Here is a 12,247-nt window from a genome sequence, read left to right as displayed (position 1 = left end):
TCTCCCTATCACCTCGTTAGCATTTGAGGGCAGAGTATCTGAGGACATTGACCTGTGTCTTGTCTTAGTACAAAGGCCACACCCTGGCAGTGAGTGTGGGAAAAACCCACTGGATGTGTGTGTCGTCAACCAAATTTACTGCTGAAGAAAAGGTGAGACTTAACCCATCCTTAATTTCTCTTAGTGTACATTTAGTTAGAAGTTCCATTCCATCTAAAAGGGGGAAAGAGACTGAGAATAGAATACAAGAATAAGGCCTCTGCAAAGAGTTCACTGGTCGTTCTATGCTATTACTGAGATGTGACTCCCATTAGCTCACTGGGTCCGACTCCCATCCACTCACTGGGTCCGACTCCCATCCGCACTGAGATGTCCATCCAGATTGTTGGGAGAGGACTCCCACTGACTCCTTCAGCATCATGTCTAGTCTATGAGCACTGGCTGAGTGGGACCGCACAGCACAGAGCCTTGTTCTCTTGGGTCTTTGGAGAAGGTAGAGTCTCTGAGGAGTGATGGTATAAATTGTCCTCCAGTGAGTTATTAAGGAAAAAAACCCTATGGCAATGTGATTGGGAACTATTTTCAGAAACTGTTTCAACTCTTTTTTTTTTTTTTTTAATTATTTTAATTTGGGTGTTTTGCTTGCATGTGTTTCTGCGCATGCCTGGTGCCTGCAGAGACCATAAAGAGGGTATCAGAGTCCCTGGAACTGGAGTACAGATGGTTTTGAACTACCATGTGGGTACTGGGAATCAAACTCAGGTCCCTTGAAAGAGCAGCAATTACTCTTAACCACTGAGCCAGCTCTCCAGCACTGCCCCCCTTTATCTCTCAATGATATGGTAGAATTCTAAGAAATGAAAGTCCTGTGAGTAATATCATCTTACAGAGTTTGGCCTTATGATGACTTCTCCCCATAACACTACCTAGAATTTTCCTTGCAGCTCTGTACAGTCTCCTAAAATTTGACAACCACATTCATAAATGACTTGGCTACATAGCAAGTAGCCAGGCTAGCCTTGAATACATGAGACCCTGTCTGTATAGATTAGCTTTGGATACATGAGACCCTATCATAGACACAGGGTCATCAGCATCTTATAGCAATCTCTGGTTGTATCTGAAGCCTATGGGGTCACCAAGGTGTTATTCTAAAAAATGCTGACTTAGCTTTAAGCTGTTGATTCTCACCTTAGTAGTAACACTTTATTTTTCTACACTGTAACCAGTATAACGTTCCTGACCCATACCATCCCCTTAGAGGACAGGAGGAAAATGCAGGGAGATGGTATAAAGAAACGATCAACGGAAAGGTGGGGCCTCCAGTTGCTGGTACAAACACGTTGGAATAATCTAGTCTTCTCTTTGATAATTGAAGTTCTTGTTTGCCACAGTGGCAAGGTCACAATGCCAGGCATGCCAACCCATCTCGACCAAACACCTCTACTCAGGTCCTGAGTCTGAGCCTCACTGTAGTCTCATGCAACAGACCCTATGCTGATGTTTTAGATGTGGAAGGAAGCAGGGAAGGAGAGAATTCTCACAGCGCACGAAGCCCTGGTGAGCCACCCCTGTATTTAGGTAAAACAAAACCTCTCTCATTTGAGTCTTTGGGTCTTTTCCATCAGTTCCTGCTCTACACAGACAATGCATACCCTGCTTCTCCAAATAACAACACAACCCTTGACGGTGTACCAACAGACAGTGTGAAAGCTGGAGAAGGCAGGATTGGTGTGATACTCGGCTGTTTCCTGTGTGCCTACCATGCCCGTTGACAATCAGCTCTGAGATATGCACAAAAATGCAAACAAACTGCTTTCTTGTCATTAAAGAAGAGGAGAATTTAACTACAGGGGAGTCAGTTTAGAAGTTCCCCATCTGGGAGATGGGTAGAAACAGAATGTTGACTTTATGAAGATTCACTTCTAACTTCATATTCTGCAGATACTGATGTTTATGGCATGGTAATATCTGAGAATTAGAGGAAGAATGACCTCCAGTGGCCTGGAGTGGGATTATTATGAGTTTCAACCCGCATCTCCGGGAGCAAAATCTGTCTTGTTTCCCGCTAATCCTATCAACGCTCAGTGGAGCTCAAACGCCATCTCTGATTGGTCAATGAGTAATCACATGACTCCTACCCCAGAAATAGTCCAGGACCCTGTGGCCACAGTAAAAAGCATGAAGGAAGACAAAAATAAGAGAAAGCAGAGAAGAAAGGCTAGGAAGGATCCTAGAAGATCTGAGAGAGAAGAGGTCAGCACCCTGCTCTGTGTGCCTACCTGGTGTAGGGCTTGCTTATGGCATGCTTGCTTGGGTCCCTGGGGGCTTCCTCCCAAAGTGGGTGTGCTCCGCCCTTGCACAACTGGGGGCTTCTTCCACGCGCTTGGCTTTGGAACTCCCAATGCTTTTCACTACATAGGAGATGGAGATATAAGTAATTCAGAACAAAGATTTAGACCTTAGGTTCCAGCGCTCGAGTGAGAAACACTGATGTCTTGAGGTCTCGTGAATATGGAGCGTGGACAGTCCATATTGTTTGCACACAGGTCAGCATGTCAAATCAGAATGCCAATTGCAATGTTGCTGCAGCTTCTAGTTTCTTCCTTGGCGTCTTCTCGGTTAACCGTTCGACAAATAGATCCTGGTGCCTTAGAGACTGGCCTCGGTGTTGCACTCGAAGCTTGCACAGTGAGGCAGCCCCCACCTCACAGAGACACCGGCTTCTTTTGGAGACCAGTGGTGAGGTTATCTGACTTCAAAAGCTGGAAGCAGCTTGCTGTGAAGGAAGGGAGCCTTGACAGTTTGAATTAGCTAGCTTTCCTAGGTGAGGCTTATCAATATAACAAGAGAATTACATGGCTTGACTCCTGGCACATAGTTAGGGATCAGTAAATACTGAACATTGAGAAAATGTGTTGAGCGAGCTTGGTTTTCTTCTACATTTTCTTTTCAGTTTCAGAATTTCCCGGTTGATTCAGATCCTATTCAAACAGAGTTATGTCAGAGTTGCTGCATGGGCCCACTAGTAGGTCAAGCATGTCTTTTGTATTATGTTTTGAGGAGGACATGTAGCTAGTATATATAAGTAGTTTTAGAATTGATTCTCAAGTAACTAAGTGTCCTTCAGCTGAAACTGAGTGTCCTTCAGCTGAGGGTCTCGATTTAACTGTGCTGTGTATTCTAGAGATGAAGTAGTCACATGGATAGCGGGAGGCAGCTCTTTGTCCCCATGTTTTGTCTTTCTGAGGACCTTTTATTCTCATCTTGGTAACCTAAGATGGCTAGCTTATAAGAGTTGGAGGAAGCGTCCTCTGAAACCGGTCTAGCCGCTGTGAGCAGTGCTGTTTGTCCTGCTGTGGGGAGCAGGGCCAAGTGTCGTTGCCCAGCAGTAATAGACACGGGGAGCAAGGAGCCAAGCTCTCGCGGGAGAATCAAGCTGGAAGGGACTTGCCTGCACACAAGGCTGAGACTGGATGGGCCAGTCAGCTGAGGCCAGCTTGGCTTCCCACTGCAGCCGCATACAAGCATCAAATCTTCTTGAGTCTTGACAGTCCATTTGAAAATGTCCTGCTGAGAACTGAGCCGAGCGTTAGGTTGAGCTGCTTTGCATCAAGTCGGAGTCTCGCAAAGGAAGGTTGTCTCAAAGGAAGCAACTACACTCTGAGCAAAGACGTAATTAATAAACAGTGGTGCCACACTGGCCCAAAGCTGCACCAGCTCTTGATTTCCTGAGCAGCTTATGGAACAAGGTGGAATGTTTGCCCTGAACCAAGCCCTTCATGTGGTCGTTTGACAAGACCGGTATGCTTAAGGCGTGTTGCTTGCACGTTATGCATAATTCAGAACGCAAGTCTCTTCTAAAAAGGTTGCTCCAATTGATCCAAGGAATGCTTGGCAGAATGCCTGTTGTTTATGCGGTGGTTAAAGGGCCTTTCCTATTGGGAACTTGACTCAGTACGGAACTCACGTTTCTTGTCGAGAACAATCTTTCCCATGATCATTTTGGAAAAACCTGTGACTGATCTGATAGGGAAATAAGATGTCTTAGAAATTCTAATGGGATTTTTAAAAGCTGAGGCCCAGGCACTATCCCATCTGACTTGTTTGGGCATTGAGCATTATTCCACCTGGAGCATTATTCTCAGATGTCTGGCCCAGCTCATCCCTGCAGCCACTGTTCAGTGCCACATTCTTCTTCTGATCACAAGGCACATGGAGAAGGTCCTCTCCAAGCAGGATACTGGGAGGGCGAACAGGAAGAAAAACAGTCCAAATCTGACTTGTCATCGATGTGATAATAGCTCACAGTGTCAAGGAGAGAGCTGTTGACAGCAGTACCAGTTCCTCTGCAGTCATACAGGCTGGGTGTCCTCATCCCAGCATGTGAAGTCCCTTAGATTATCAGGTGAACTGTGAGAAAAACTTGCTAAACGGGAATCCTGTTCCTGGTGTCTTCTTACCGCTTAAACTTGTAACTGGTAGTAGTTTATATGTGAAGTTATATGTGAGTTCGAGGCCAGCCTGGTCTACAGAGTGAGATCCAGGAAAGGTGCAAAGCTACACAGAGAAACCCTGTCTCGAAAAACAAAAAACAAACAAAAAAAAAAAAAAAAAAAAATTCTCCAAGTACTTTGACCAGTCCTGAGTCTGTGCAGTCACCAATAACCACTGCAAAAAGAAGCTTCTCCAACTAAAGGAGTCCCCAGCACTATTCTGTGGGCGCAAACAGCATTATTTAGAAGGCAGTTTGAGAGGCACATCATGTCTGTGCAGGTAGGGCCTATGAGCTCCCCAGCCGCAGATCCATGACAGAGTTCATGCTACCAGATGTGAATGCCCTCCTGTGGAACAGGCATCAAATCTAGTCAGCAAGCAGGTGGTTACCTATCGGGGACTATGGGGGTCCAGTCCCTCGATAGTCCCCTCCCAGGGTCCGGGAAGAATCTACAACCAGCTGATAATTAATCTTTGATGAAAAGAAATGAATCTGTGTACACAAAACCTCTTAGTTCATACACTATTATTCTGTGATAGTTCTCTCTATATATAGCTTCTATTCTGCTCTCATGTCTAGCTCCTTTCTTGCCTGATTTCTCTATATTTATCTACTGTCCCCTCTAGGTTCTATCTTAATTCCTTCATCTAGTTCTGTCCCTTCTAGATTCTCATCTATCTAGTTCTTTCCCCTATCAGCTCCTCTCCCATCTCCTTCTCTCTCATCTTGCTCTTCCTCATCTTGTTCTTCCCCATCTGGCTCTTCCTTATCTTCCATCTCGTTCCTCTAGTCCTCTCTACTAGCCCTTCAATCTGGTTCTTCCCCATCTCAGTTTGTTCCTCTCAAGTTCTTACCCATCTGGTTCTTCCATTCTCTTTTCTCTTCTCTGTCCTCTGCCCTGGAAATCCCGGTGTATAAAGGGAGAGTCCAAGCTAAATTGTGTAAAGCTATTACTTAACATCAACCTCTCCTAGGCGGTGTCCCCTTGTGAAATTTAAGTCAGGAGACTTGCATGTGGGCTGTTATCATTGTTAGTCCTCGGAAGTTGGGTGCCCACCTGGGTGGTGTTTCCTGTAGTCCTTGAAAGTGGCTAAGGGAGATATCTGATTCCAGAGAAAGCCTTTCCTGAGGCTGTTCTCTAAATACCTGGAATGTGTATGTCCAGAGAGTGATAGTCCACACTGTTAGCCCTTCTTAGGGAAAAGTCAGTTGGGAAAACTATGAAGGCACACATGATTTTCATAACAGAATACAGCTGATATATAACAAGCCAAGTAACACCAAAAACTCCTTGGGATTTGGCTTCCTCTGGAGGAATTCTCTGATTCCTCCAGGTAGTGACTTTGCCATAACCAGCTGAGTTCTTATGATATATTCCTGTGGCCTGCAGCAGTTACCCCCCTGTCTCAGCTACTTTTCTAATGCTGTGACAACACACCATGACCAAGGCAACTTACATGGGAAGTATTTATTTGGGCTTATAGTTTCAAAGGGTGAGAGTCCATGGCGTGCCGGCAGGAACCGCCGAGAGCTCACATCTTGATCCTCAAGCAGGGGGCAGAGAGAGAACACACTGGGAATAGTTCAGGTGTTTTGAGACCTTAAAAGTCACTCCCAGGGATGCACCTCATCTGACAAGGTCACTCAGCTGTTCCCAAACAGTTCCTCCAACTGAGGACCAGGTATATAAACATAGGAGCATGTGGGATGGACATCTCACTTAAACCACTACACCCCACATCAGAGTTGCCACTGATGCACAGTGGGCTCACCCTGCCTTGCTGGGTGGTGTTCTTGCACACGGGCTCTAAGCTGAGTAGGACCACTAATAACGGCTCAACACTGGCAACCCAAGAGGATTCAAAAGAAAAGGAAGAAATCAAAATCACTTCTTGTGATTTAGAATTTTCTAAAAAATATTTTATGTGCATGAGTATTTTGCCTACATGTAAGTATGTGCACTACATGCATGCCTGGTGCCCATGGAGGCCAGAAGAGGGTGTTAGACCCTCTGGAACTGGAGTTGCAGACAGCTGTGAGTGTCATGTGAGTGCTAGGAACTGAACCCAGGTCCTCTGGAAGAGCAACAAGTGTTCTTGAGCTATCTCTCCAGCCCCCTTCTCTTGGATTTTTAAAGAGAGGCTTTTTTTTTTTTTTTTTTAATTTTAAGAAAAGCAGGTGGTCTTTTGTTAATTTTTTTTTTTTTTTGGTTTGGGGGGAGTTTGTTTGTTTGTTTTATCTTGTTTTGGAAATAGAATCTCACTATTTACCCCAGTCTGACCTTAACCTCATGATCCACCTGCCTTTGCCCCCTGAGTGTTGGGATTACAGGAGTGTGCCATCGTACCCAGCCAAATGTGTGTTTTGGCAAGGACTGAGTGTGTTTTCTATTATGATAAAACACACACATGCATATGGTGACATGAAACATATCCTCTTGGCCATATTTCAATATAGTTGCTGAGTAAGTCTCTGCACACCCGTCACCATAGTCTGTTTCCAGGACTGTCCTCTTGGAGCACATGCCTTTAGTGTGTCTCTGTGATGAAGCTCAGTGAGGTCAGTATGTGTCATTCAAGCTACCGTAGGTAGTGGTGCAGCCCTCCTGAAGTTGCTCTTGGCTGTCTGTCTTCCACAGTCACTCCTGCCTCTCTTGGACTAGGGACCAGGGGAGTTCCAGAATGTGTTCCTTGCCCCTCTGTGCTCTGTTTGGAAAATGCACTAATGTAAATCTTACCAGCTGAATCATAGAATCCCAGATGAAAGAGAACCCTGGCCCTACCTTTTCCCATGAGGGTCCTGAGGCTCAGCAAGCTGATAGAGCTTTACCAGAACGGTACCCAAACCCGTTCTCCGGATCCCCTGGCCCTTCATTCACTATTTCCACCTGAGAACATCCACACTGTTCTCCCAGCTCCCCTTTCAAGCCTGGGCCTCAGGCTTGACTTGATTTGATGCCTGAGTGCATTCCGGAGATGAAATGTGTTCCTAGAAGCGCAGAGCTCAGAGCCCTCCCGTTACTGTGGTCTCCTCACCTCTGGGGTGTTTACACATCCTCCCTGCCACAGTTAGGGGGAAGAGTCAAGTTCTCTTTTGGCGCCTGAAGGAGAAAGCCTGTCAGTCCCAGGAATCTGCTTGCTGAGAAAGGGTTAGAATGCAGCGTAAATCAGCGAGCAGTATCTCAGAAGTATGCAGTAAGAAGCCGCAGTCCTGGAGGCCTCACACCCCTCCATTGCTCTAGGCTAGTGCAAATCAGTGAACAAATTACACCCCTGTCATCAAAGCATGAGGCCCGTAAACTGCCACAACTGGAGAGTGAATCCTCTGTAATCCGGGCCTGAGGACCTAGTGGGGAATAAGGATTGCAGGAGTTGCTGGTTGAACTCTGTGACATGCCCAGCCTGGCTCCCAGACACGTCTCCAGTAGGTAGCTGGAAGGAGCCTGACTCTCCTTCACAGGTAGATCTGAGGCCAACAGCTATTCTTGCTATTGACATAAGATCCCTTCTAGTTTATGGACCAAATTGCTCTGCCCGTGTGCATTCTCTACTAATGGGACCCCCAAAGCTTGCCTTGCCTGTGGTGACCAAGCCCTTCTGCAAGTAACAAGTCTCCTCCTTGAGGGGATAGGAGATGCCCTGGTGTCTGGCTTAAGGAAGGAATGATGTGGGGGCCACTAGGGAAATCTGTTATTCTTCTCTCTGTGTCACTTCCTAGGGGGACCAGACAGCCTTGCACCGGGCCACCGTGGTGGGAAACACTGAGATCATCACAGCGCTTATCCGGGAGGGATGTGCCCTGGACAGACAGGACAAGGTGAGAGGGATGGTAAGGGCTGGAGGGCCCTGGGGAGCCAAGGAGCCAGCCTGCCTCACTGTGGTATGCTCAAGGTGTTAGCCTTCTCCTACCACACAACAGAGAGAGGTCAACCTAGATTTCTCTGGAAGATTGGGGTCCCAGCAGTTACGTTTGTTTACAAACCCTTCCGGCTATTCTGTGGCTCCATGCCAACAGCTCAGTCCAGGTCAGTGTGGAAGTCGGGACCTATGAAAGTCTGCTAAAGGTGGGGAATGCATCCTCAGAGGCTCTGTTTCTTAGATGCACAAGCAAGTTGAATGTTTTACTTTGAAGAAAGAGAGTGAACCGGATAATTTCTTTCTTCAAAAAATCCCAGTGACACATGTATACTAACCTGATGTTTTTAAATTGTCAAATTGTAAAATATGGGATTTTTGTATTTAAGTGCAGTATGGCCTCTGTGTCCTCTGCCCCCCACAGCTTTTCATTAAAGTATGGTATATGTGCAGAAAAGCTCACAGATGGTAAATGTGCCCAGGGTTCCTCAGCGCTCCGGGGCTCCGGGTCAGGAGTGGTGCCTCTGCAGCCCAGAGCCGTTCTGTCTCCCTGTCTCTTGCTGCTGCTGCTGCTCCTTTAGTGGTCCCAGCCGGGCCTCGTGGCCCCTCGCCCTTCCCAGCCTCGTCTCGGGAACCCCGGCTCTCTTCTTGGGTGCCAGGTGCTTTGGGCCTTAGCTCTTTTGGGCACATCTCTGGATGGACGTAACTGGAGAATGCACTCCTGCCCCAGGTAGGGACATGTGTGTTCCTACCAGCCCGTCTTTCATTCCCTCTCTCATAAGCAAATGGGAGCCATTTTTTTTAGTTTGTATTTAAAAATCATGTATCTAGAAATCTTGTTTAGCTTATTTACAATCACTATTTCTTCCATGACTGGTCATTTAGAATTCTGGGGGTTTTATACTAAACTAGAGACCACTGAATTTTGATAAAGAGATGGGGATGGTGTTACATGCCTTCACTCTTTGTTTGTTTGTTTGTTTGCTTGCTTGTTTTTGGGTTTTGGTTTTTGGAGACAGGGTTTCTCTGTGTAACCTTGACTGTCCCAGAACTCTCTCTGTAGACCATGCTGGCCTTGAACTCACAGAGATCAACCTGCTTCTGCCTTCCGAGTGCTGGGATTTAAGGCTGCATTACCACCGCCAGGCTATGTGCACTTAATCCTAGCTCTCATGGGATCTCTAGACTTGAGGCCAGCCTAGTCTATGTATGGAGTTCTAGGCCAGCCAGGGCTAAATAGTAAGGCCCTCTCTTAAATACATAATAAAATTTTTGGTGAAGAAATGGAGTTGGTGGGATCATCTACCCACTGGGCTCCTAGGCCTTAATAAGGCCCATTGGCAGGGCTTTTTCAGGGATTGGGAACATGGTGGTGCCTAGGGGGCAGTGGAGGTGGGAAGAAGTGCCAGTGTGCCATCTCAAGTGTGGTGTTTGCTATAGACAAACTGTGGGAGGCCCTGGAGCCTTTCTGGGTGGCCTGCTTCCAAGGAGCCTTAGGCCCTGGCCCGGGCACCCACCTGCTGCACCTCAGGGGGTCATTTCTCCTCTGTGTGCTCTGAATAGCTCTTGTCCTCTGCTGTCACTAAGAGAAGGAGAGACTGGCCTCTCAGATATTTTTCTGTGTTCCGTGGTTCTGGTGGGTCCCGTTGAGGAAGGCCCTGGAGCCACCGGAATACGTTGTTTTAGTGAGAAGAGCCAGACACTGGGTAATGTGCTGTCTTCAATGTGTTTCCTCAGGACGGGAATACAGCCCTCCATGAAGCCGCCTGGCATGGGTTCAGCCAGTCAGCCAAGCTGCTCATTAAAGCAGGATCCAACGTGCTTGCCAGGAACAAGGTGAGGCCCAACAGCTGACCTCCTCCTTCGTGGGTGAGGAGGGTCATGGGAATCTTTGTCCTGGTTTGTCTCCTGTCCATGAGAACCATTAGGCAGAGCTCACTGGGGCTTGGAGAACCCTGTAAGGTGGGCTCACCTAGAAGGCTCCCTGCAGAGGTAGAAGGGCTGGTGCTCCAGGCAGGGTGAGCATACCACAGTGCTGAGACCCTGCTAATGTGGGAGCCCCCCACCCCCGGCTGCTGCCAGGAACCTGTCCTTGTCATTTGACACTGTGGCAAAAGGACAGCAACAGAGAGTTGGCATGGAAATTGTCGGCCAAGAACCAAAATGCTGACCGTCAGCGTGGTAGGGTAAAGTGGGCTGGGGAAATGGAAATGGAGCAGCTGCCTTTGGGAGGCAAGCTGTAAAACAAAAATGGTCTGTAAGGGCTGAAGGTACAGCTCCGGGGTAGAACACTTGCCTCTCATGCACAAGGTCCCCAGGTCAATCCCTGGTGTCACCTAAAAGGAAAAGACATTCTTACCTATGTGTACAGTAGCTACCATCCCAGGTTTCGGTTCTTAAAGCAGCGGAGTATGCTAGGGAAACTTCATCCTGACATGTATCTATGATGGCAATAGGTAACGCACTTGGGAGGCAGAGGCAGGCGGATCTCTGTGAGTTCAAGGCCAGCCTGGGCTACAGAGTGAGTTTTGGGAAAGGTGCCAGAGCTACACAGAGAAACTCTGTCTCAAAAAACCAAAAAAATAAAAAATAAAATAAAAAGCCAGTTTGTGTACCTGGGGTAAGTCCCGGTCCCATTGCCGGGGACCCACAAACACATCAAGCCATGCAACTTTCACTCACACTCAGAGGGCCTAGTTCGGTCCCATGCAGGCTCCCCAGCTGTCAGTCCAGAGTCCATGAGCTCCCATTCGCTTAGGTCAGCTATTTCTGTGGTTTTTCTCATCATGATTCTGACTCCCTCCCTTGCTCTTATAATCCTTCCTCCTTCTCTTGGCCAAGTGCTTGGCTGTGGTCACATTTCTTGTGGTTTCTTCATGGGCAGAAGCCTGTGGGACCCCCCTGCAGGCAACACGTAATCAACAATGCTTGCCTCTTGTCCTCTCGAGTGGGGCTGTTCCATTCCTTTAGGATGGTACATAGTCTGGATTCTCTTTTTAAGCCAACTGAGAAGTAGGTTGTCTTGGTTTGTGAACAAGTAAGTTTGAGCCAGGAGCTAGTAGAACTAGTAGAGTCCTTGGTTTAGACACATGGGTTGCTTGTGACACCTTTAGGGCCATAAACCATCCCAGGTCTGTCTGCTGCACCACACTGCCTCCTTTCCATGTGGGGCTCCAAGAAGATTGTGGAAGGTCACTAGTTCTTTCTTAGGACCAAGTGGAGAAAGATTCAGAAATACCAATAAGGTGATTCGTGTCCTCTCAACAAGGGATGTTTACATTCTGCAGACAGCTTCTGAGGGATCTTCTAGAAAGTGCTTCTTATTTAGCAAAAACAGCATCACATTGGAGAGACAGTACCCATCATTTGGGGTGCTGACCATGCATCTACCATAGGCCAGAGTTTAATGGCAGGTTTGAAGGTGAGGTTTTTATAGAATCTGTTTTTTAGGAATGAATCATGTCTCATGAGTTCAGACAAGTGTATGTGGTTGTGTAATTGCCAACGCCAACATAGAATGTTCCGTCACTTCAGAAAAGTTCTTTTGTACCCTTTGGTGGCAGTCCCCCAGTCAACCCCACCAAGCCCCTAGCAACCACACCTCTGTGTCACCTTTTCAGAAATAAGCCTTGTTTCCCTGAGTGTTTGAGACTCCCCCATGTTACACTTGTTGCTAGTTCAATCCTTTCTATGGCTGAATAGTACTGTACTGTGTGGATGTACTGCATGTTGTTAACCCAGACTATGGTGCGCTCTCTCTCTCTCTCTCTCTCTCTCTCTCTCTCTCTCTCTCTCTCTCTCTCTCTCTCTCCCCCTCTCTCTCCCCCTCCCTCCGTCCCTCCTTCCTCCCCTCCCTCCCTATTCATTTTATTTTGTGAGTGCTGGGAATTGAACC

General features: G+C 47.3%; 1 protein-coding gene across 1 annotated transcript in view; it reads left to right on the top strand.

The window, feature by feature from the left end:
• Ankrd6 (ankyrin repeat domain 6) overlaps nucleotides 1–12,247 on the top strand; it is a 181,031-nt gene that overhangs the window by 146,494 nt on the left and 22,290 nt on the right. Inside the window, exons 4-5 of the mRNA XM_059254077.1 lie at nucleotides 8,216–8,314; nucleotides 10,090–10,188. Coding sequence (XP_059110060.1) covers nucleotides 8,216–8,314; nucleotides 10,090–10,188 — 198 coding nt within the window. The remainder of the gene's footprint in view (nucleotides 1–8,215; nucleotides 8,315–10,089; nucleotides 10,189–12,247) is intronic.

The sequence above is a fragment of the Peromyscus eremicus genome, chromosome 2, assembly GCF_949786415.1.
Source record: "Peromyscus eremicus chromosome 2, PerEre_H2_v1, whole genome shotgun sequence".
In the NCBI taxonomy this organism is placed as follows: domain Eukaryota; kingdom Metazoa; phylum Chordata; class Mammalia; order Rodentia; family Cricetidae; genus Peromyscus; species Peromyscus eremicus.
Note: the sequence above shows the minus strand (reverse complement) of the source record. Positions and strands in the feature narration are given on the sequence as shown.